Below are 24,260 nucleotides of genomic sequence, written 5' to 3' on the forward strand. Positions count from 1 at the left end.
CTGTTGCAATGGTCTGTTAGTACAATTAACAGCCATATTCTGTATGAAAAGAATCGGACAAACTTGCAGTGATGTCACCGACAGGTTTGTAAAGAGTTTTTGGAGACCTCTTTTTCGTCTTATTGCGTAACGCCATGTGGATCTCTGCCAAGTTAATTAATCCAAATATGTCTTGAATGAGCAAACCTGGAATCCAGCTGAAACACCCCAGCTCAGTTAGCTTTATTAACTTAGCTGGCTCAGTTTATGATAACCTTAATGCCAAATATCTTGTTAATTCTGATCAAATCTGTCCATCGATGCTCATTTCAGGTGCCAGTACCCAAACATCTGAGACTAGAGCTGACAGAACTGAAATGAGGACCTGTGGTATCTCAGCGTGAAGGTCGGCCAAGCCTAGTGGCCACGGCAACCAAGCAACATGGACCCGGAGCAGTGGAGCGGGATCAGCTAGCACTTCCGCTGGCGCACTTGGGGGAGCCCTGAAATGATCTGAGGTGAAGGTTGCTTGGCTGGAGGATGCAGCTTCTGCCAGAGGTAGATGAAGATGACCTAGATGCAGTCAGGCTGGTGTCTTTTGCTTCGTTCTGGTCAAAAGCCTTCAGCTGGGCTGCAGATGGATGTCTCAGGCTAATTAGCTAAGTTTCCCCCTTGAATCCTTCAAGAATCCAACCCAGAACTGCCCACAGCCAGAAGTAATAAACACTAATGCAGGCATCACCTAAAAAACACCCATGTACTTATGTAAAAATGTATTGCTCTATATATTTTATCTAATGCAGGTCCTAAAAATTGACCTTCCATCCAGCTGGTGTCATCTGGTTAGCACTGACGTGCAGCCTTTGACCTAGGGGCTTCAGGCTGTTTTGCTGAGCTTTAAACTTCCCAGACCACCCCAGAACTGGTTTCCGTAGTCTATTTGTACAGTTAACATCACAAGACATATTATGTCTAAACTTAGAATTACTATAAAATGCGTTAGATCTTTATTCACAGATAGATCAGATGTCAAGACAATGCTAAGTAGCTAAAGTGATGACAGCCAGCCAGCAGTCAGTTATCTGGGATGTGAAATCTAACTATTGAGACAAGCCCTGTTTGTTTTTGTTTTTTTTAAACCAGACTGTAAATGTTTATCTGTGCTGTAAAGTTGGACAGTTTAACATAAAGGTTAATGGAGATTAACTCACTGCTGGATCCAGATTCCAGTAGAGGAACTGCATGTTTGTTTGGGATTCACCTCCAATGCTTCAATAATTAGTTTATCTTTAGCGGCTGGCAACTTTGCTGCTGTACATCCTAGAATTTTCATTTTAGATGCTCCAAATTAATTAATTTCTCCATTCAATAAGCAAACTTTTGAGTGGTCTAAAAGCATCTTTGACTCTGGAGGCAAATGTACTGATGAGATTCAGTGTGAATTTATTCAAACATGAGGAAACAGAATTAAAAAATATGTACAAATCACAGCAAAGTTCTATTATAACACTCTTCTGTTTAATTATGCACAGAACCATGTTTTAACTACATTAAAAACATAAAGAAAACACACATTTACAGCCCTGAAATGCCAACATTTACAAACCACAGCATCATTAAACCAGTTTGATCCTGAAGTGGATTGTAGAGCACATATGATGACGAATATACTTTTTACTTTGCTTGAAAGTATTAACCAGGTACCTCAAATTCCTACAAAATCAAGAGGTCGCCCGTTAAACAACCCGGTCACCTTCTGGGAGCCACGTAGACCTGAACATTTGCCGTTCAGTGAGTCGTTGAGATTCAGTGTCCCGTGACATCCCCGACCCAAATCAGAGTAGAATTATGCCATTTATTTACGTCTAAAAATATATCTTTACAAGAGACCCACTGACCAGGAGACAGGGTCTCCTGGTGGAACCCGCCCCCTAAACCAACGCTGTAAGAGACAGGCTAAAAAGGTCGCTTCTGTTGTGCGTCTTTGTGATATTTTGAATAAAAAAGTGTCAGATGTTTTGTTAATAATTAAGAAATAACTTCCAAGAGCATGAAACACATTATATGACTTTTTTTTTAAAAGTTACAACACTTTCTTAAAGTATTTCTTAAGCATATCAGACATGTTTTGATCAAGATATCTCAGAGGTAAACTACAAAAATCCACCCTTTTAAGAATGATTCAACAGCTTGTTCAGGGCAGGTCAACCCTCTCAGGCACAGAAACACTGGCTTTTTCATAAAGTAGCTCCTCTAAAGAAGTCAAATTAAGAAAGAAATATTTGTTTTTTCCTTGAGTATATTTGTGTTTGAAGTTTCGGATCCGCTGAGCCAATCAAATCTGCAGGGCTCTCTGACATCACAGACCCACATCAGACTAGAGCTGTTAAGCTTCTCCATCCAACTGACACACCCCCTGGAGGAGTACAGAGGCTGACGAACCCCCCCACCTCAAAAAAAGTGACAGCTATTTACAGAGCTGTAAAACCATGGCTAGCAAAGCAGATGTTGTACTCTATCCCTGATTTTTGATTTTGACCAAAATATGTCCTAGACATGTCATAACCTCAGGAGCAAGTGTCATTTTTCTTGTAAAGGAAGTCAGTCACAGTCATAATATTTTTCCTTTAAAACCATACAACTGTTTTCAACAATAATTACATAACATAATCCTTTAAAATCTAAGAAACAGAAAAGTACAAAACGTTGAAAGTTTCAAAACGTGGTGTAGGGGTTTTCTCCCCAAAGTTCAACATAGTGTCAGATATTCTCAGTCTTCCGGTCTGGGGTTCTACTCCACCAGCAGCTCAAACTCCTCCGCCTCCTGGAACTCTGCGTTCATCTCTGCAGCCAGAACATCCAGCTCTTTGGTGTCGATCTGCTGCACCTTCTTCCTCCTCTTCCTCTTCTCCTTCACCAAAGGCACCCCGGGGATGTTCGTGTCCGGTTCGGGGAAGCTCTCCTCTGCCTCGAGCAGGGACATGAAGGAGCTCAGGCCGGACTCCGAGCCCCCGACCAGAGTGAGCCCCAGGCCGGCCTTGGAGGGCCCGACCCTCCGGACCTCGGGGGTCTGCAGCTCCCCAAAGCCGAACAGGGCGTCGTGGGGCCCGGGGCTGCCGGGAGACCCACCGGCAGACCCGCCGCTGAGCCTGCTGTAGGACCGGCGGACTTTCTTAGACCACACCGAGTCTGCTGGGTCTGCGGCCGGCTGCTGGGAGGACAGGACGGTGGGGGACGAGACCGGGGAGGACAGGATAGGGGGGTGCGGGACGGGTGAGGGCAGGATGGGCGAGGGTATCGCGGCCTGCGGCTTCCTCCTGGCCCCCCCAGAGGACGAGGCTCGGCGGGCCGGACCGGGACCCGGGCAGAGGTCCGGGGTCGACACCTTGGGCGTTTTCTGCCGGAGCTCCATCGACCTCCGGGCGGGCGTGTTCTCCTTGTCGTGTCCCAGCTCTGCAACGGTCTTCCTGGGCGCTATCTTCCTGAAGGTGATGCGTTTCCCAGCGGCGGCCGGGGGAGATGCCAGCCGCGGGGAGCGTCTCCTCTGCGGGTCGCTGGCGCGCCCAGACCCCGCCGACGCCCTGGGAACAATCCCCTCTTCCATGGTGAACCCCGTCCTGCAGATCCCAGTGTTCCTACACATTTTTCAAGGACAAATTTAAGCACTTTTCAAGCACTATCAAGGGTCATTTACAAAATCTTCAAGCACCTTATCGCTGGGGTAAAATATCTACAGGAATATATATACACTCATAATTATTTTTTCCGCTTTTTATCACAATTATGTACATTGTATTGTGCTGTAAACATCTAGTTAAGTTTCATCTTACTGATTTTATTTCTCCTTGTAATAACTAAACTATAAAGTTTGATCCCAAGTTTGTGAAAGACAGAGTTATAATTTCAAGCACTTAAACTAAAATTCAAGCACTTTTCAGGCCATGAAAACACAACATTGAAATTCAAGCACTTTTCAAGCACTTTCAAGGGTCATTTTCAAAATCTTCAAGCACCTTATCGCTGGGGTAAAATTTCTACAGGAATATATATACTCATAATTATTATTTTCCGCTTTTTATCACAATTATGTACATCGTATCATGCTGTAAACATCTAGTTATGTTTCATAATAGCAAAACGTTTAGAAATTAAAGGAGAACACAACATTTTATCAAAAAAAAAAGGTAAGTCACTTGGCATTCTTCAGGCACACTCGCACCGAGACAAAAAAGAGAGATCTGTGAACACCCTGTAATTTTCTTTTTTGACATACATTTCTACATTTCAAAATGTTTGACCTATCTGCAAGAAGTCTTTTGGTTTGCCATCTAATCTGGCAGTCAATATTAAAAATATCCATCCATCCATCCATTATCTATATCCGCTTTATCCTTTTTATGGTCACGGGGGTCTGCCCTATCCCAGTCTATCCCAGTTAATTTCAGGTGAGAGGCAGGGGTTACACCCTGGACAGGTCACCAGTCATTCACAGAGCCACATATAAACACACAAACCATGCACACTCACACCTACGGGCAATTTATAATCATCAATTAACCTAGCATGCATGTTTTTGGACTGTGGGAGGAAACCCAAGCAAACACAGGACATGCAAACTCCACACAGAAAGACCCTGCCGGGCCTGGGAGTCGAACCGGGTACCTTCTTGCTGTGAGGCAGCAGTGCTAACCACTAAATATATATTAATAATATATACATATATCATTAATATTATTATATTAAAAATAATCACACAAAAACTTCACTTTCAAACTTCAATTCAACTTCAATAATGTCAAGCCTCTTGCCTACAATGAGCCGGGATAGGCTCCAGCAGAGCCCCGTGACCCTGCAAAGGATAAAGCGGGTATAGATAATGGATGGATGTATAATTTCAAGCACTTTTCAGGCCTTTAAAACACAACATTGCAATTCAAGCACCCGTAGGAACCCTGAGACCCGCAGATTTAGACGCAGAATTACCTCTAGAAAGGGTGATCGGTGATCCTCAGCTTTCAACCGCGACAGCGTTTGAATCTTCCCGCTCGAGTCGCGCGGAAATGACGCAGCGCTGTTTCCTGTGATGTCATCAGCCGGCGCGGGTGGTTTTGCTGTGTAATATTAGCAGGAGGCTCAGATTCACCAAAACTTTCTACCTTTTTAAAACTCATACATCAAGATTTCCTCCACCGAGCAGCATGGAGTATCTGATCGGGATACAGGGGAAGGATTTCGTCCTCGTCGCCGCCGACAACGTGGCCGCCAGCAGCATCATTCAGATGAAACACGGTGAGCATTAGCATTAGCTGCTCCCAGGGCTCTGGATCAAACACCTCCTTATATAAACCCTGCACGCTCACTGGGCTCTAATATATACATATATATCAATAAAACATCACCTTTTATTGCTGTGATGTCTCACCTTTTGTGTTTAAATGTGGAAGAAACTAGTGCTAACCGCGCCAGCAGCAGCAGCATGAGTTCACATTTAAGTAGTTTTATTTATATTCCTGTTGCGTCAAAATCATTGTAACAAGTCTTTGCTTCTCTCTGTTTATCTCTGTTTACCTCGGGATTAACTGCGTCTTCTGAGGAAGTTTAATGCGGCGTTTTTAACGTGGCGTGGTTAGCATTAGCAGTGAAAGTGAAAGTCACAAGTCATTGTAAAAAAAGATCCAGGAAATGTCCAAAAATCTCTAAATATGTGAGTTAAACAGAGCTGGGTAGAGGAGCCAAAGATTGTACTCAAGTAAAAGTACTGTTACTTCAGAATAATATGACTCAAGTAGAAGTAAAAAGTAGTCATCCAAATAATTACTTGAGTAAAAGTAAAAAACTACTCAAGTACTGAGTAACTGTTGAGTAACGTCTGATTAATTTTTCTTAACACAACCATTCAAACAGACAAAAGTACAAAATAATCATCTTCAGGCAAATTCAATCAATAAAATAATGAAATAAATTAAAATTAATAAAAAATAGCTTAAATTAAAATAATGAAGTAAATTAAAGTACTTTAATGAATAATAAAATAAATAAAATAATAACAGAATAAAAAAATAAATTAAGCACAAGTAGCACAAAATTTCAAGCCTTTGTACTTTTCTTTTTTAACCAGAACTAGAACAAGCCCATGAACTCATATAAACTCTGCGTGTGTTTGAGTCTGTGTTTATGTGACAAAACATGCTAAAACAAACATTTTTCCCAAAGAATCACCCAGTGATGTCATGAGATTGACGCGTACTCGGATAAAGGGGATAAAAGAAAAGTAACAGCTCAACGTAGCCTAATGTAGCGGAGTAAGAGTAATAGTTTCTTCTTCACAAATCTACTCAAGTAAAAGTAAAAAGTACAGTGATCCAAAACTACTCCTAAAAGTACAACATTTCCCAAAACTTACTCAAGTAAATGTAACGGAGTAAATACAACTCGTTACTACCCACCGCTGGTGTTAAATATATATAAACAATGGGTTAATGTTAAACATAACAGGGCATAAAAAGCGCTGCGCATGATTCGGTTGTGCTTTACAAGTTTAACTGTAAAAGTTTAAAAAAAAGTATTAACAAAAACAATTGAATGACTTTGATTAAAACAAAAAACATTTGCTGTTGAACATCCTTCTAAAACTGGATAATTGATCTATTCAGGGTTACTGCGGGTGCTTGAAATCCTTGAAAGTGCTTGAATTTCAATGTGTTTTCAAGGCCTGAAAAGTGCTTGAATTTTAGTTTAAGTGCTTGAAAGTGCTTGAAATTATAACTCTGTCTTTCACAAAATTGGGATCAGACTGTATAGTTTAGTTATTACAAGGAGAAATAAAATTGGTAAGATGAAACATAACTAGATATTTTACCCCAGCATAAGGTTGTTTAAGATTTTGAAAATGACCCTTGAAAGTGCTTGAAAAGTGCTATTCTATTGACTCGGAAACCTGCGTCTGTAGATGCTGAATTGATCTAAAAGTAATTAGTTTGATCCTCAGGGCAAATTGTTTTTGCTGGTTATTGTGGAGCAAATCAAAGAAAACATGTTTCCAGAATCAATTACGGTAATCTAATCAGAGATGCTGCAAAAGATGTACTGACAGAGTCAATAACTGCAGTTAAGTCCTGTTATAAAAATATATATACGTCAGTGTCCTTCAACCCTGGTTTTCAGCACCCACTGTCCTCCATGTTTTAGGATGCTTCCACACGGGAGTTGTGTGGTCCACTTTAAACAGACTACAGATTGTTTCCAAAGCTAATTCACCTTCTTTGGGCAGGTGGGAAAGTGGAGCAAGTGATGTAGAGCACAGTAACTCGCTGTTTCGTCTGGTACTCATATTAGGTAGCTTCTTGTGAAAAATATTTTAAATGGGGAAAACCACCAGAGTCAGAGGCCGACTGGAGCACGCCCACCTCACGTCAGTTACAGTTAAGGCTGGATTATGGTTCTGCGTTAAATCAACGCCGAGCCTGCGCCGCAATGCGCATCCCACGGCATGCCTGACGCGCACCTCCCAAAAATTGTAACTACGCGCCAAGCGGTCGCAGACCCAACACAGACTGGGAGGGCTGTGATTGGTTTGCTTGGTAGCAACACATTTCCGATTCCGGTTCGTGAAGCAGTCGTGAACTTTCAGCGCTCTTTTCTTCGCGTGTGTGTAATCCAGGCTTAAGTCGTAGCCATCAGGTCCTTAAAACGATCCACGCCTGATGAGCTGCAGAGCTGATGGCTCCTGTTTCATATATCGTTTCTTTGACCAACTCAGAAATACCCGCTGCATTTAGAGGAAGATATGTTAGTTTAAACGTTGAATTGCCAAATGTTGTAGCACAAGATTAAGGAACTATTAATGGCTAGCTATATGCTGAGTCAAATGCCAATCAAAAGGATGTGCCCCATATAATAAATGCATATAGGGTTTTATATAATCAGGGGTGCACACAAGCCGGGACTCCAGGGCTAGTCTACTACACGTTTTAGATGTTTCCCTGCCTCAACACAACCCTGATAGACAAGGCTGTGTCACCAACAGAGTTGTGTAAACCTTGATGACATGTTGATGACGACCAGTGATTAGAATCAGGTGTGTTGAAGACAGGGAAACATCTAAAACATGCAGTAGACTAGCCCTGGAGTCCCGGCTTGTGTGCACCCCTGTATAGAATTTCATCTGACATGGTATGAAAAAAATCACAGATTTGCTGTGGATCAAAATCCAACAGTAGAGATTAAAAGAAGAAGAAAAAACGGACTAACCAGACCATCCACCTACCTTCACCCTGACCTCCACTGGTACCAAGCTCCCACAAAGCTCTGGGAAAGCCCAGCCACGGCAGTTTGCTCATCATCACCCCTCTTACCCTTTTTCCACCAAACCGGTTCCAGGGCTGGTTCTTGGGCCGTGAGTTTGGAACCGGGCTTTCTGTTCCCACTGATAAAGAACTGGCTCCGGACCAGAAAAAGTGGTTCCAAGGTAGCACCAACTACTCTACTCCACCAGCAAAACAGCAGTGGTCTGTCGATATCGAGAAAAAAATATTTTTGTTTGGTTAAAGAGCACTTCTAAATATACATAAGATGTCAGATGTTAATTGACATTACTAAGACTGAATTATATAATACAGTAAGTTCATGGCTGTGCATTTAAAAACCCTGAACTTACACCAGTCGACCAAATTCACTGCCTTCAGTCAAAAAACTAAAGATCTTACTGAGAAATGTTCTTATTTCTAACCTAAAAGTGCCATTACACCTGATAACACACATCACTTAAAAGGTCAGGTGTTTTTCCCACGTGTTTCAATTGAACTGTCATTTGTGTCAAGCAAATTTTAAGTTTTAATTTAAAGTCTTTATAAGATTTTGAGTTTTATTAGTGTTCAAAATAAAATTATGAAACCTGCCGTATTGGAGCACATTTTCTTTTAGTTAAAACTGTAGCGGGAACAGATGTTTAGAGGAACCTATGTATATGCCGGGTTAGGCGGGGAACATTTAGGAGAACAGACCAGAAGAATATAGAGTGGATTAAAAATAAAAGTTAAGCACTGAGTTACATGTGTCTCCGGTCTGGGCCATTGCAGACTGCCTGAGCATGGCATGTTACAAAAACCAAACGTATCCGCCGCCTCTTTCTTCTACCTTTACGTGCGTGGCGTCAGCGCATTGTGCCGCATTAAACCTAGTCCGGGCGAAATACCCTGCTTTGGGCTGGCAAAATGGAACGATTCCTCGAGGCAGAGAAAATTCCTCAATTTTTTTGTAATCGAATTACTCGAATTATTCGAAGAACCGTTTCAGCCCTAATAAAATGTGGTTAAAGTCATGAGTTTAATGTGGCTCTGGACCCTGAATCTTCTCATTCTTGTTCTTCAGACTATGACAAGATGTTCAAGCTGAGTGAGAAGATCCTGATGCTGTGTGTGGGAGAGGCTGGAGACACGGTCCAGTTTGCAGAATACATCCAGAAGAACGTCCAGCTCTACAAGATGAGGAACGGTACGAAGACAAGTTTCTCCTCAGAATCTCCCTGGATGGTGCAGCAAAACCTGTTACTGAACCTTACGCCAATAAATCTTTCTTTTCTGCTTTTTAGGTTATGAACTCAGTCCAGCAGCAGCAGCAAACTTCACACGGAAGAACCTTGCAGATTATTTACGGAGCAGGGTAACTACTCTGAAATACACCGTGTACTCACTGTATTCTAACCTGTTCATAACGAGGGCCTCCGGTACTGACCACAGACGACACAGAGGTCCAGCCATATGTGGGCTCACAGAACATGACACTTTGTGTGTGCATAATACCAAAAGACCATTTCCTCTTTAAAAAAAACAACACAATTTCAACACTGAGCAGCTAAGTGAAAATCCTGGTCAGTGATGGTGGTCCGACCACTGGTGCCGTGGAGCAGTTTACGAAGTATCCCAGAAGAAACTGTCCACTCTGCTCCACCAGAGGAACTTATCGTGTCTATTTTGGTGCTGTACATGGCTAAGCCGCAATATAATATATCAGTCTGACAATATTTGCCACACAGCAGATCAAGCTAGCAGAAAGTCTGACACGAAAATGGTATATCTTTTCAATTTTCAAAGTAAAAAACCAAAAGCACTGCATAAAGAACTGGCTCACGGCCAGAAAAAAAAGGTTCCAAGGTAGCACCAACATTTTGCTGGGGAAGAGGAAAGAACTGCTTACGTAAGCAGAAGGGGGTGGAGTTGTTAAGACCAAAAGCAATAGCAGGACTGCGAAACGGCGACATTTTCAAATTATTTATTTATTATATATATATATATATTTATTTATTTAGTGTGTGTGAGAGAGAGAGAACCGGGGATAAGACGGCACAGATTGTAATACTGTATGAGATAAAAATGTATTTAGATAGCAGTCAAGGGAAAAAAATCTAACTTGACTTTCTACAGCCCAGCTCTGAATTCAGTTTTATTTGTGGTATATCAGGATCTTAAATCAAATTCCAGTGTAAAACACTATTAGATTCTTGTGATCACAACCATGTGACAAATCTAAATAATTTTTAATCTCCTAGATGTTGTGTTGGCAGTTGAGTAGAAAAGCAAGTCTTTTCTTTGTTCTAGTTAACCAACACCCAAAATGACGTTGATTTCTCAGCTGTCCATTGATTCTTCTAAATGTGCAAAATCTACTGAGATATCAATCATCCAGATCCATCAAGCCGTTCCTGAAATATGTCCTGGGACATTTCTATTTGAAACGAATTAATACATTTACTGACATTTATATCAAATAAAACAAGTTTTATAGTTTTGTACGTGAAAAACTTCAGTGACACAGATATTACGAATGTACATAAATGGCCAATTTGCAAAGTACATTGAAGCATTCTTCTTTAAAAAAAAAAAACCCCAACCTCCTAAGCTGTGGTTACACAACAGGAAAATAAACCTTTGTGTAATAAATGATGAGATGATCTAAATGGGATTTCTAGAGAATTTTAGGTTTTCACGGTTCAGCGTAAGAACGAGGTGGCAGATACAACAAAGAGAAGTGGTCCCTGTGAGAGAACCTAAGAGACAGATTTTTCTAAAGAGCTGTAGCTTAGACTGGTTCTAGTTCCAGTCCCTGTAAGACAGAATAGATCAAATTTAAAATCAGAAACAGATTTGGATGTGAGGGATCTATGTCTGACTGAGCCAAAAGGAAAGTCTGCCTTAACCTTCCTCTTCAAAGCTTCTCAACCTCAGGCTACGCTGGAGGAAACGCAATTTCAGTCCCCGAAAAAGTGTGACGTTATAAAGTGTTTTCACGATTCAGCTATCGGTAAAGGCGCGGAGGCCGATAGAGCACAACAAAGAGAACCGGCTCCTGTGATTTCCACACCGATTTGTCTGATACACCTTGTAGAGATGTACTCTTTAATAATTCGTTGTGTAATTTTAGAGCAGGTATTTTGAAAATCGGCCTCGTTAGGAGCGATTTAATGTGTCACTGGTGTTTTTGCGCGGCTGTTTTCTTTGGTGCAGCTCAGCGGTGAAGTCATCTGTCTCCGTGCGAGTTGCTCTAATTTGTTAAGAGTAGTGCAGCCGGTGCCTGTCACAATAGCAGAGGGTGAAAATAATTACAAAAAACAATTAGTGTGGCAGAGGAGGGAATGTGGGACACATCGAGCAGGGGGTGGAGGGCGAGGAGGAAGAGGAGGAGGAGGTCCCAGGGGAGACCGCTAGACAACAACGCACCGACTGGAGTGTGAGTAGGAGTCAACATAAAAACAATACAACACACAGGGACCTATAGCAACGGCATCAGTGTGTTCAGTCAAGGTTGAACACGTTGTGGAGGATGTCATTGATATTCATGCTTCACCATAAGCTGCGAGCGCATCGTTATTTTTGTGCCTCACGGTGATGAATTTGGTTTTCTGATGCCGCGTCCTCAAGAGTGCTCAGAAACTGCAACAGTTTCTCGTCTGCATCCCACACCTTCCTGCAGCTACGCTGCTCTCACACTCATCAACCTCCAGAGGACGCCGACATTTGCAAATTATGATGTTGAATAAACAGGTCTTTTTATGGCGTCTACCCCCAGAACAAGGAGAGTGATTAATTTCAATTTGAAACAACGAGGAAGACCACCAGCTCAGGTCTGAAAGCATTTTTAATATTAGTAGATGAAGGAAGCGTTATCATTTTATCAAGACTCGCCACTGTCATCTACTAATGTAGGGGAACTGTGTAAAATCATTTAATTTACTCTCAATAATTCCACTCGTCTCCATCAAAATACAAAAATAGTTTGAAACAAAACGCCTCAGAGGCCAGTGATGAACGTCTGGGACAGGAAGTGCTTAAAACCCAACACAAAAACATCAAATTCTCACATTTGAACATCTGAGTTCAGTGTATTCTTGAAACTTGGTCAACAGTAGGTTGTTTAGAAATCATCAAAACAGACCCAGATTTGTTTTTCTTTCTCCTCTTTGTCATCCAGGGATGACATCGATCTTCAGTAGATTGGTGATTCAGTCCTCCGACATGGCTCATTTGACTGAAACGTTAGTGTTGATTAGGGCTGCAACTAACGACTATTTTAATAGTCGAATAGTCACCGACTATTGAAACGATTAGTCGGTTAATTAGTAATTTAAAAAAAAATTTAGTACGAGGTTGCTTTAATTATGTGGCAAATGATAATAAACACAAGAAAGATGGGTATTAGAGCCCTGCGCTACTGTTTTCTTCATCCTGCTCCTGCCCGCTCCCGCTGCATTTCTGACCATAACCGCCTGCAACATGAGTGTTACACTCCCGCCCGCTCCCGCAGTGTTTATATCCGCTCCCGCAAAACTCATGAGAATTCATGCCCGCACGGCGCCCAATCATAGAGATTCATTTATCTTGTGTCTTCTCCCCAGTCCCGCAAGAGAAATGACCTGGACAAATCTATCTGATTTAATATTAACATAATTGTGGAGCTTGATGGATAATTGACAGTTCATAGGTCACCTCACCTGACTGAAAGTCAGATGCAAATCCATCATTGTCATCGTCACACAAGCTTTCGTACACGCATCAATTATGTGATTGAGGTTATAGCAACGAGAGTAGGCTGTGAGTGGCTCAAATACTAATAACATGAAATAAACAAAGTTAACGAATGAAACGGATTAATTCAACAAAGTTAACAAATAGCCTTAATATCTTACCAAGGCGAGTCCGTTTCGTTCAACTGTCCGACGTGCTTTCTCTTCAAATGCTCGTGCATTACCAACGTGCTCCCGATAAGCTAGGTCTGCTTTGCAAACCTTGCAAGTAATCTTTTTATTCGCTGTATTGAGGCTAAAATGCTCCCCAATTTCTGAAGTTTTATTACACGCAGCTGCTGTACAAGACGCCATCATTTTTGTTTACCCACTACCGCTCGGCAGACACTACTATGCATGCGCGACTCTCTGCAGAGATTGTATTGAAGTGAGATGCCTCACTCCATTGGAAAAACACGTCTGGCGACGATTGTTTTGATTGATTTTTGTCGATGAATCGTTGCAGCCGTAGTGTGGATGGGGGGGCCTTTTGTCCCAACTCAGAGCCGGTTACATTTGTCTGTTATTACAGTTAACAGCATTTATTTGAGTCGTATTATTCAAATGATATATTATACTCATTTGGCTGTTAACTCAGCTCAGGTGTCAAATTCCCTGAAAATAATAAGCACCTGAAATGGTGAAAGCTATCTGTTAACACCATAGACTCCCATACAGCTGTGGCCCCTAATCGTGCGTACCGATACCCCACACACATGGAGACGGCATGTGGCTAAAGGCTGGATTATGGCTCTGCGCTACACCAACGCAGAGCACACGCCGCTGCAGCGGCGCCATCGTGAAACCTTCGGACTTCTCCAACACTTAATTTCGCAGCGGTGCAGTACCCCCCGCAAGCACTAGGGGGTGCGATCTTTTCCTGAATGGTTTATCAGACTTTTCCGATCATAGTGAATCAAAGAGATATGGACAACAATTGTGAAAAAAAAAAAAAAAAAATCACACACATCATTCCCGTTAAACTGTATGAGCCACTGCGTAGTGGTACGCAGCAGCGGCGTGTGAGCGCTTGACCAGTGCTGCTCCAGATGTGCATCCTCACAACCAACCAAATGTATTCGGTTTTTGTTTGGGGTTTTTTTTTCGCTACACAAATAAGCTGCATATTTTGAAACTGTCCCACATATAAACTCTTAAGGCTGAATTAAGGTTCTGCGTCACACCAACGCCCCAGCGGCCGCTAGTTAGCAATCTTTTTCTGAATGGTTTATCCGACTTTTTCCGGTTACAGTAAATCAAAGAGATAAGGACAACTATTGTGCAAAAAACTAAAACAAAAAAAATCACATATAAACGAAGAAAAGAGCCCTGAAAGTTCACTACTGCTTCAAACCGGAAACCAGAAATGCTTTGCTTCCAAGTGAACCAATCACAGCCCTCTCCGTCTGCGTGTGGTCTGCGTCGCTCGACGCTTAGTTACAATTTTCGGGAGGTGCACGTCGGTTACGGCGCAGGTGACGGTGTGTGGTCTGCGTCGACCCAAACCACACGCCGTAGGCACGGTGTCGTTTTGACGCAGAACAATATTTCAGCCTTTACTGTCTAACATGTTCTCTGCGGTGAAATCTAAAATATCCGTCGCATTTAGCCAAAGATGGGTTAATACAAACGGGTGGCTGCGTCGCTAAGCGCGGTAGCATTTCGATTACAGATTAGGAAGTGATAATGGTTTGCAATTGGCCGAGCCTACCGTCAGTCAATCATATAAGAAATACATGTTTTCATTTGTACAAATTCCTCTGTTGTGGTACAAAAGAATTCACCCCCCCCAGAGTTGTCATGGCCCTGGATGTGAAATCAAAAGATTGGGACCAAAACAGTTTTATGAAACAGGCTGTAAATAGGTTTATTTCTGCTCTAGAGTTGGACATCTTAACAAGGAGCCGACTGGCCGATATGAGCGTTGGTGCAGGAGTTAGAGGGTTGACGTTTGGGTATAACCCTCATGTACTATTTCCCATAATTCAGTTCAACATGCTGGACATCGTTCCATTCAAACTAAACAGACAATGAGAGTCAGGAAGCTTGTGTGTACGGTACACCAGAAATGTTTGTATGAGGTGCCCCCTGGATACGTGTTTGTTTGTTTTTATATATATATATATATATATATATATATATATATAAACATTTTGAAGTGTGGTTCACAGGATCATTTCTGATGTTCGGTCTGATTGCAGTGGACGTAAAAAAACAAAGCACCTATTTTCCTAGTAAATCCACATGAAAACAGGGGCGTATAAAAACGGGGGTAGCGTGTCGGCCCCTGGGGGATCAGCGCCTCTGGGAGGTGTGGTCGGCTGAAGTCTTGCCCACACAGTTTCAGGGAGCGCTGCTCACAGACGGCCGCATATTTACCAGCCCCGCCGTTGACGAAAACAACTGCTAACCTCTGGAGTCCCGCTCGCCTGCTCATGCTTTAGAGACGAGATGAAGGGTAAACCGCAGAAATCACCGGAGGCCTCAGGTCTGCTGCACAGCCTTAATGAAGGACGTGAAAAACAATAAATGCAAAGATGGAGAGGTGGTGAGACACTGGTGGAGCCCTGCCTTAAGTTCAGGGGTTGAAACATTGTGGCTTGTGAGGATCACATGAGGAGGGTTTTTTTAATGTTTTAATTGTTTGTTGAGACCCTTTTCAGTCGTCAGTTTGTGTCTGTGAGCTTTGTTGAAGCAACAGTTGGCCTCTGTTCTGCAGCTCTCTAACTGCCCGATGTGCTTTATGAAATATTTTGAATCTTGGGCACACAATGAGCACAAATAATTACTGGTGCCTCATTACAAGCTGTTCCCCAGCTCCTGCACAGATGAACCATTAATACGGCAGATTGGGGAGAAATGCCAATAAAGAGAACATGACCGGGGGGGTGCAGCGTTGGGAGGGGAAGGAGGGAGGGAGGGAGGGATATGGAGGAGGAACATTTACTGTAAGGACGTGGTTGTGGCTGTTTTGTTTATTTTGTTGTACTTAAGTTGTGTTGAAATTTAACCCCTTGACAAGTGTCAGCCGTTACCACCAGACATCAGTGCTAACTGTAACCTCCCGAGACCTTCGCGAGGGACAAACCCAAGCACACCCAGATGCTATGGAGGATTAAAACTGACATAATTAAAAACAAAAGCAGAAATATATGTATTTAGATATTTATTTTCCTTATACATGCATTCCTTGCTTTTACATTTCCTCCTCTCCTCTTCTTACTTTCCATTTCTGCCTCAGTATGCAAATGAGGAGGGCGATCATTCTTGGTCCAGCTCCTCTATTGGTCAATAAACAGGAAGGGCAGGAGGAAGGAAGGAAGGGAGAAAAGAGGAAGGAAGGAAGGAGAGAGCAGGAGGAAGGAGAGAGCAGGAGGAAGGAAGGAAGGAAGGAAGGAAGGAAGGAAGGAAGGAAGGAAGGAAGGAAGGAAGGAAGGAAGGAAGGAAGGAAGGAAGGAAGGAAGGAAGGAAGGAAGGAAGGAAGGAAGGAAGGAAGGAAGGAAGGAAGGAAGGAAGGAAGGAAGGAAGGAAGGAAGGAAGGAAGGAAGGAAGGAAGGAAGGAAGGAAGGAAGGAAGGAAGGAAGGAAGGAAGGAAGGAAGGAAGGAAGGAAGGAAGGAAGGAAGGAAGGAAGGAAGGAAGGAAGGAAGGAAGGAAGGAAGGAAGGAAGGAAGGAAGGAAGGAAGGAAGGAAGGAAGGAAGGAAGGAAGGAAGGAAGGTAATTAATTAATTAATTAATTAATTAGCAGCCTGAAAGATAGAGAGAAAGAAGGATAAATCCCCATTGATGACGTTTTTGTTACACAAAAACGTCATCTGGCGGATCTGAGAGCGAGATAGATTTATAGTTACAAAGGTGGAGTTGAATTGGTATTTTTTTTATCGTCATTTTTATCGTTATCGGGATAAATGCCAGAAATTATCGTGATACATTTTTAGTCCATACCGCCCATCCCTAATAACCACTAGCTTATTTCTTTGTTTTGTATTGTCCTTTTGACCCCACCTACATCATATAACGTTAATAGAATGCGATTGGTATGTATGTTTATCCCAGTGTGTCACCGCCGGTTGTGCAATAATCTTGATTTTGGCCCGATCCTGCTCCTTCCCGTTTATTGACCAATAGTAGAGGAGCTGGACCAAGAAGGACTGCCCTCCTCATTTGCATAGCGAAAATCATATTTGTGCTTTTATTTTTAATTATGTCAGTTTTGGTCCTCCACAAAATGAGTCGCATCAAAACATGAAAAACTCCTTCTCCTGCGGAAATGGGAAATATAAATACAGGAGGAGAATCTTTGTTCTAGAGTACACCAGTGTGGCGCTTTGCTTTGTGACACAGGGAACCTCGCATGGATTAGTTCTCATCGTGATGTACGTTGGCAGGTTGCTCGCGGTGGTAGCAGATGATAGGTAGCAGTAGTGGTGAACTCACTATGCTATCGGTTGGCGTTCATTGAAGCCAGGTGAATCGGACCCGGTACCGGCCGATCTATGCAGATGGGTTGTTCCCACTTCTGCGCGTTTCAGTCTCTGTGCTCACAAACCTGCGTAGATGAGAAGTTGTGCCAGCAAACCTGCGTAGATTAGTTCCTTTACTAGTGAACCTACCCCGACCGTCTTTGTGTTTCTAATGAGAATATTTCTGTCTCTGGTGGTTCTTAGTAGGGCTGGGCCAAAAGTCATATCTCGATATTTTCTAGCTAAATGGCGATACTCAATATATATCTCGATATTTTTTCTGTGACATAATTGGGGTTTCCCCCAAAGCATTATAGCATAGCATCTCTGTTAGCTTCATTTTTTTCTGAGGCAAACCCTTTAAAAAACAGTCAGTTTTAATACAAAGCCTCGTGCCAAATGTCACACAGGTTCCTTTGTTAACAGAGGTCTGCACAATATCAAAATGTATAAAACAAATTAAATAAAAATAAACTGCCTGCATATATAGAATAAAAATGCTTCTTGAATGAAATAAAACAAATATCCCTTTCCTGCATAACAATTACATTAAAATACACTGTGCAATTAATACAATGTAGACAGTAACAGGCAGACTTTTCCACTGAGGTTGACAGTTGTGCAAATAACAAAACATTCGTGCAAATCTCAAATAAAACATTCAAGTCAATTTGTCACAAAATAAGCTATATCAAAATCATTAAAAAAAAAAAGCTATATCGATATAAACGATATTGTCTCGTACCATATCACGTTTGAAAATATATCGATATATATTAAAATCTCGATATATCGCCAGCTCTAGTTCTTAGCTCAATGTTAATCCTCCAGAAATGGAAGAATACACTTTATTCAACACGATACTCATATTCTGGTCCAGTATGTGTTCTCACACAAGACAAAACAAACCGCACCAAGTGTAAAACCGGCTATTGAGTTAGTTCTAATGTAAGTTTGAAAGTAGACCAAAAAGAAGTGGTGGAGGAGTTTACGGCAGCAGAGCGAGTTTCAGCTCCACCTCTTGTACGCCGGAGTAAACAGCTGTTACCCCGGTGACATTTGTACCTAAATTCTCCGGCAGATTCAGCAGGTTTGTGCGACTCTCATGAGATGACGGGGCGGTTCAGGTGAGGCTGGCGTGTCACCTTGCTGGAGTGCAATCAGGAGTCGCAGCGGGAGGGGGGTGAGGGCGGCGCTGTAAAGCATATGTGTGTTGTTTGTTGGTAAACGGGGGTGTGAGTGCAGGTGGCAGGTTAACAAGGCGCCGGTTCCCTCTGAGGTGACTCGCAGGTTATTTTGATGCCAAGTTGGTACTATTGTTAGTGTAACCAGTGAGACAGCTGTCAGGGGCGGGGGCTGATGCCACTGGGGTGTTGCAGGTTCACACAGGACCCACAACACACTTATTAAGATATTCATGCTGACATTCACACCCATTGTGCAACCTCACAAATAAGATAAGAGAGAAGATAAGACTTGATTGATCCCACAAGGGGAAATCTGTGCCACATTTGTGCTACAGCTCAAGAACAAAAAAAAAAAACAAAGGTGCAGTATTTCATGTGTGTGCAGTTAACATCTAGTGAACACTAGGCCTGTGTTGAAAAAATTGATTTTCCGATTCTAAATCGATTCTCATTAATTCCTAAAAATCGATTTGTGTCTAAAGATTGATTTATTTATTTTTTTAATTTTCATCATTACATTATAATTATATATTATTTGTTTATGCTCAAAAAAGGAATGTTTAATTGTACACGTGCCATAACTAGTGCCATGTTTTTTCCTTTAAATATGTTTAAAGGTATGAAAACATTAAAGTTTTCAGTTCTAATTGAATAAATTGTCTATATTTCATTACTTTATATACTGTCTTGGGGTTACATTTGCATAAAATGCTAAAAACCAAATTCTCAAAAATTAAAAACCGAAATAGACCGAAAATGGAAAAAATTAAAACAGAATGTGGGAAAAAATAAAATCGATTTCAAACATCCTCCGTTTGCTGCCCTGGATCTGTTATGTTATCAGTTATATCAGCATTCTGGGAGGTGATTGGTCCTTACAGCATCATTAGCTGCCAATACTTGCTGTTTAATCTCAATATAATACTAGTATTAATATGTTGCATAACTACAGTCATATAATTCAGGCAACAGCTCAAAAAACTGTTTTAATAACACGAACCCAAAACAATATCGGAATCGGATCTAATCAAATCTTGATAATAGATTCTGAATCTTAAGAATCGATTCTTGACATTTGAATCGATCCCCAGCCCTAGTGAACACACTGTTTGGAGCCGTAGCCTCCAGCCGAGAGGTCACCTGATCACCTGAGCCATGTTTACCTCCGCGGGAAGAGACTGAGAATCAGATTCGGAAAAACTCAGATGAGAAGTTGTTTTGAATCCCCAAAAATGATGTCCCTTTTGAAAACGGTTGACTTTCTTTACTGGTAGCAAGCAACAATGAGGATAGACATTTGGAGGAAGAGGAGGGAGAAGAAGAAGAAGAGGCTGGAAGCGTGAAGGATGCAATTTGAAAAAAGAAAGGGGGGGCTTCAGAAGTTTTTAATGAGCCCTGGCGTTTCTCCAGGGCACAGGGTGATGGAGGAGGAGGAGAAGGCAGGGATGGGAGGATGAAGAGGGAGGGAGGGAGGGAGCGATGGGGGTGCTGATTCCCAGCAGATGTCACACTGTCGGTGACACCATGATCACCCCTTCTCACACACTCCACCTCGGCCCTGGATGCCCGCTCACTTACTCGTGTGTGTGTGTCACTGCTGCGAGTTGTAAGCGACTGCCGTGGAACAATTTGAGGCGTGTTGTGGGTTGCGAGCTGGTTGGGTTGAGTCTTTCTGGGGCGGCTGCTAAAAACACGACGACACGCTTGATTGAACGTGTGATTGGAGAGGAGTTCAGGCACAAACGCCGGACCATTAATCACAGGCACAAGTTGATGCGAGTAAATGTAAATGTACTTTATTTATATAGCACCTTACATCAACCTAAAGGTGAACCAAAGTGCTTTACATAACAACAACAAAATAAAACAAGAATAAAACATATGAACATATAAAACATCAAGTATAAAAAAGTGTCTCCACACTACTGGGTATTAAAAGCCACCCTGAATAAATAAGTTTTCATTTTAGATTTAAAAAGGCCCAGGTCAGAGATGGTGCGTAACTCACAGGGGAGCTTATTCCAGAGCCTGAATCTGAATCACAGAGGCTCTAAAGATCATGCAGCACGTCTGACAGCAGCTGAAAACCGGGCTGCTCGCTGGTTTTACCAAGTTCCGACATCTTCCTTCTAAGTTCCACGTTCCGCTAATGAGGTCGTTCTGATGGCAGATTACCGACGGCAACCAGTGACTAATGGCCCGGTTCTAGACGGAGGGTAAGAGAGGACGCGCAGCATTTCATCACAAGAAATTAACTACATCTAAATCAGATCTGGAAACGGTTATTGTTATTTCAAGAATCACGAAACATTACGACGTTCAAAGAAGCAAAACAATCCGCTAGCGAAGTGAAAAAATGTAAAAGGAACAGTTAATGACATTTAAAGGCATAAAAGAGCCTCAACTGGCATTTAGGGGAAAACTACGGAAGAGTATTAGGGCCAGGCAAAATGTCGAGAAAAAAGTCCAAATTACGTCAATAAAGTTGAAATGTTGAGAGAGAAAAGCAGAAATTTCAACTTTATTCTTTTATATATATATATATATATATATATATATTTTATTGAATCCAGGCAACAATGTACAGTGACAATAATGCAATCAGTATCCATTTTCCTTTCTTGTTTTTTACAACAAACCCTTAATCCCAAGACCCTATTATTCCCTTATTAAACTCCCTGCCATCCCACCCACTCATGGACCTCACATTAACCACATGGCCAGTAGTAAATAGTCAGTGTCATTGATATGAAAAATGGTAAAGCTTAACATAAATGATTAACATGAGAGGAGGAGTAATTATATAAATAATATACAGCAAACAACAAAAATTAATCAAAATAAGTAAAATATCAGCTGTAGAATGATAGGATGAATCACTTCACTGCCACTTGTTAAAGTGCTCAACTTTATTCTTGAAATTGTATTTCAACATTATTCTCGACATTTCGAGTATATGTCCGGTCTAATACTCTTCCGTAAACAACAAACCTGCACCGACGGAACAAATGACTTTTCCCATTTCAACTGTCTCTTGATAATAACTGACTTTAAGAAATCTAAAAGTAAATGTGGAGCATTTGGTTTCATGTGAGTCAGATGAGATAATATGTGTGATGTCATCGTTGGCTGCAGCCTGTGCTCCTCCGGCTCGTCCTGGAGCAGATTTCCCAGCAGTATTTGAGTTGATGGACTGAGCTCTTCAAGCGTCCTAACCTAACCTAACCTCTGCTCCGTCTGCAGACTCCCTACCACGTGAACCTGCTGCTGGCGGGCTACGACGACGCCGACGGCCCCGGCCTCTTCTACATGGACTACCTGTCCTCGCTGGCCAAAGCGCCCTTCGCCGCCCACGGCTACGGAGCCTTCCTCACGCTCTCCATCCTCGACAGATACTACAAACCCGGTCAGTCCCTTGTTCTGTGTGAAGCCTGGTCTGGTCTACGGTTCTGGTTGTCTGACGCTCCCGTCTTGTTGCAGATCTGACCCGGGAGGAGGCCGTGGAGCTGCTGAAGAAGTGTGTGGAGGAGGTGAGTCGCTGAACCACGAGGAGCTCCACATCTGTGTGGTTCTTAGGGCTGGGGATCCATTCAAATGTCAAGAATTGATTCAATTCTGATTCTTAAGATTCAGAATCGATTATCAGGATTCGATTGGATCCGATATTGATTTGGGTTAAGCGTTATTAAAACTGTTTGAGCTGAATTATGACTGTAATTAAGCTCAAAAATTTGAGCTGAATTATGACTGTGAAATGATAATTTAATAATAATTATTGTGAAATAACTAAGAAATAAATAACTCAAATAGGCCTTTCAATATCCATTTAAAGTGCAAAAAAAGAAAGAAATCGCAACAGCTTATGGGAGGGGGCAGAGAAGCGTGTCCCCAGATTTTATTGACCCCTCTTGGAGCATTCCTTCAAAATAAAAGTTAATTTAGTTCAGGAGTTTTCAAAACCAGCGCTTTAACACTGCCGCTACTCATTGGCGCCATGTTCATTGTTTGATAGTTTCACACCACGCGCATGTGTGAATTAAATTACGTGACGATTGGGATTAAAGTTCACAGGTCGAAAATATGATGAAAGAAAATTGATGTTTAGACATACGAATCGATATTTATATATATCCTTTATTTAACCAGGTAAAAAAAAAACTAATTGAGATTAAAACCTCTTTTTCAAGAGTGACCTGGCCAAAATGGCAGCATAAAAACAATAGAACAATACATAGATACAAACACAGACAGTCAGTCACACATTCCGGGGAAAAAATAGTAAGATTTACACAACGGGGCAGTCACAAGAACCGAGAGAGCTAATTTCTCTGTCTTTTAAAATGGATTTGAATTTACCCAAGGATACAAGCTCAACCAATTTCAAGTCCTTCTGTGCATCATTCCAGGTTGAGGGGGCAGAAATTAGGAATTAGGAATTAATGAGAATTGATTTAGTATCGGAAAATCGTTTTTGTTTTGTTTTCAACACAGGCCTAGTAGTTCTGCTCGGCAGACGTTGGTAAAGACTCATGTTTGTTTGTGTTGCTGAACTCGTTCCTCTTCCTCCTGCAGCTGAACCGACGCTTCATCCTGAACCTGCCCTCCTTCAGCGTCCGTTTGATCGACAAGGACGGCATCCAGGACATGGAGAAGATCACCCTGGGCACTAAGTGACGGCCCCTTCGCCCGCCAGCCTCTTTTAGTTCTCCTCTTTTGTATCGTGACCTTCCTCCTCTTCCTGTTCCAATAAAAAAGTGACACACAGTTGATGTGCAGCGTCTTCCCTCGCGGTGCTTTCTGTCGTTGGTCCGTCTGCTCGCACGAAGCGCGGCCTCCCGGCGGTGCGCCGCTGAAACTTTACTCAGACAGGGGGATTGTGGGTAATGTGCACGTGTGAGGAGGCACACGTGCACATGGTGTAGATGTTTATTCATCTGCAGCAGGAGGAGCAGCGCAGCTGTCGGCTCCTCTCAGTCTGCAGCAGAGGAGTTTCACCCAGATCCAAGGTGAGGAAGTTTCAGAGCAACACGACCTCAGAGAGGCGAGGAGCCTGAACCGCGGGCAGCAGCACCACTAATTACAGCATGAATTAGAGCAGAAGCAGGCCGTTCCACCACTAGTCACGCCTCTGGACGGTCGTGGTGGACGTGGTTCATCTGCGTTCGCCGGAGCGTCGTCGTGGTGACGTGTACGGCAATTTCATGGGGGGGTCTGTTCTCACGGGGGAGGTTTGCACCGTTATCTGGATCAAACGCAGACGGGGGAAACCGGGCCGACCGTCAGCCCCCCTGGGGGTGTGTGTGTGTGCGCGTGTGTGTCTCTCCGTGCCGCAGACAGGTGATTAATAAACATTAAACCATCCCTCGTCTCAAACACCGGAATCTGACGGGAAGAGCAGCATATGTTCGCCTGCAGGCGCCGAGGTGGAGAGGCCCGCTGAGCGGGGGGGGTGGGGGGGTTTAGAGACCAGGGTGGAGGTTGGAGGGGGTTCAGAGACCTGGTTGGAGGTTTGAGGTTGAGGGGGGGTTCAGAAATAGACGTATATATGTAGACGCCTCATGACACGCTGGAACGT

The 24,260-nt window shown here is 42.6% G+C and overlaps 2 protein-coding genes across 2 annotated transcripts; one reads left to right on the forward strand and one right to left on the reverse strand.

Annotated features, from left to right (window-relative positions):
- Positions 1-2,387: 2,387 nt before the first annotated feature.
- On the reverse strand, positions 2,388-5,028 carry cdca5 (cell division cycle associated 5). Its single transcript, XM_061741993.1, has 2 exons — positions 4,963-5,028; positions 2,388-3,614 (listed from the first exon to the last, which is right to left on the reverse strand). Exon 2 carries the CDS (start codon positions 3,581-3,583, stop codon positions 2,771-2,773), a length of 813 nt encoding a protein of 270 aa, XP_061597977.1. The 5' UTR covers positions 3,584-3,614; positions 4,963-5,028; the 3' UTR covers positions 2,388-2,770.
- A 35-nt stretch (positions 5,029-5,063) lies between these two features.
- Positions 5,064-23,452, forward strand: psmb2 (proteasome 20S subunit beta 2). The gene is made up of 6 exons (XM_061741994.1): positions 5,064-5,268; positions 9,349-9,471; positions 9,569-9,639; positions 21,929-22,091; positions 22,166-22,215; positions 23,258-23,452. The coding sequence occupies exons 1-6, from the start codon at positions 5,178-5,180 to the stop codon at positions 23,357-23,359; spliced, it is 600 nt and encodes a 199-aa protein (XP_061597978.1). The 5' UTR covers positions 5,064-5,177; the 3' UTR covers positions 23,360-23,452.
- Positions 23,453-24,260: the final 808 nt, after the last annotated feature.

This window comes from Cololabis saira, chromosome 15 (assembly GCF_033807715.1).
Source record: "Cololabis saira isolate AMF1-May2022 chromosome 15, fColSai1.1, whole genome shotgun sequence".
Lineage (NCBI taxonomy): Eukaryota > Metazoa > Chordata > Actinopteri > Beloniformes > Belonidae > Cololabis > Cololabis saira.

Excerpts from the sequence above, each read along its gene's own strand:
- cdca5 (XM_061741993.1), bottom strand. The coding sequence starts at position 3,583 with ATGGAAGAGGGGATTGTTCCCAGGGCGTCGGCGGGGTCTGGGCGCGCC.
- psmb2 (XM_061741994.1), top strand. The coding sequence starts at position 5,178 with ATGGAGTATCTGATCGGGATACAGGGGAAGGATTTCGTCCTCGTCGCC. Across the intron at positions 9,640-21,928 it reads CAGATTATTTACGGAGCAGG|ACTCCCTACCACGTGAACCT; the intron begins GTAACTACTCTG and ends CTCCGTCTGCAG. Across the intron at positions 22,092-22,165 it reads CGACAGATACTACAAACCCG|ATCTGACCCGGGAGGAGGCC; the intron begins GTCAGTCCCTTG and ends GTCTTGTTGCAG.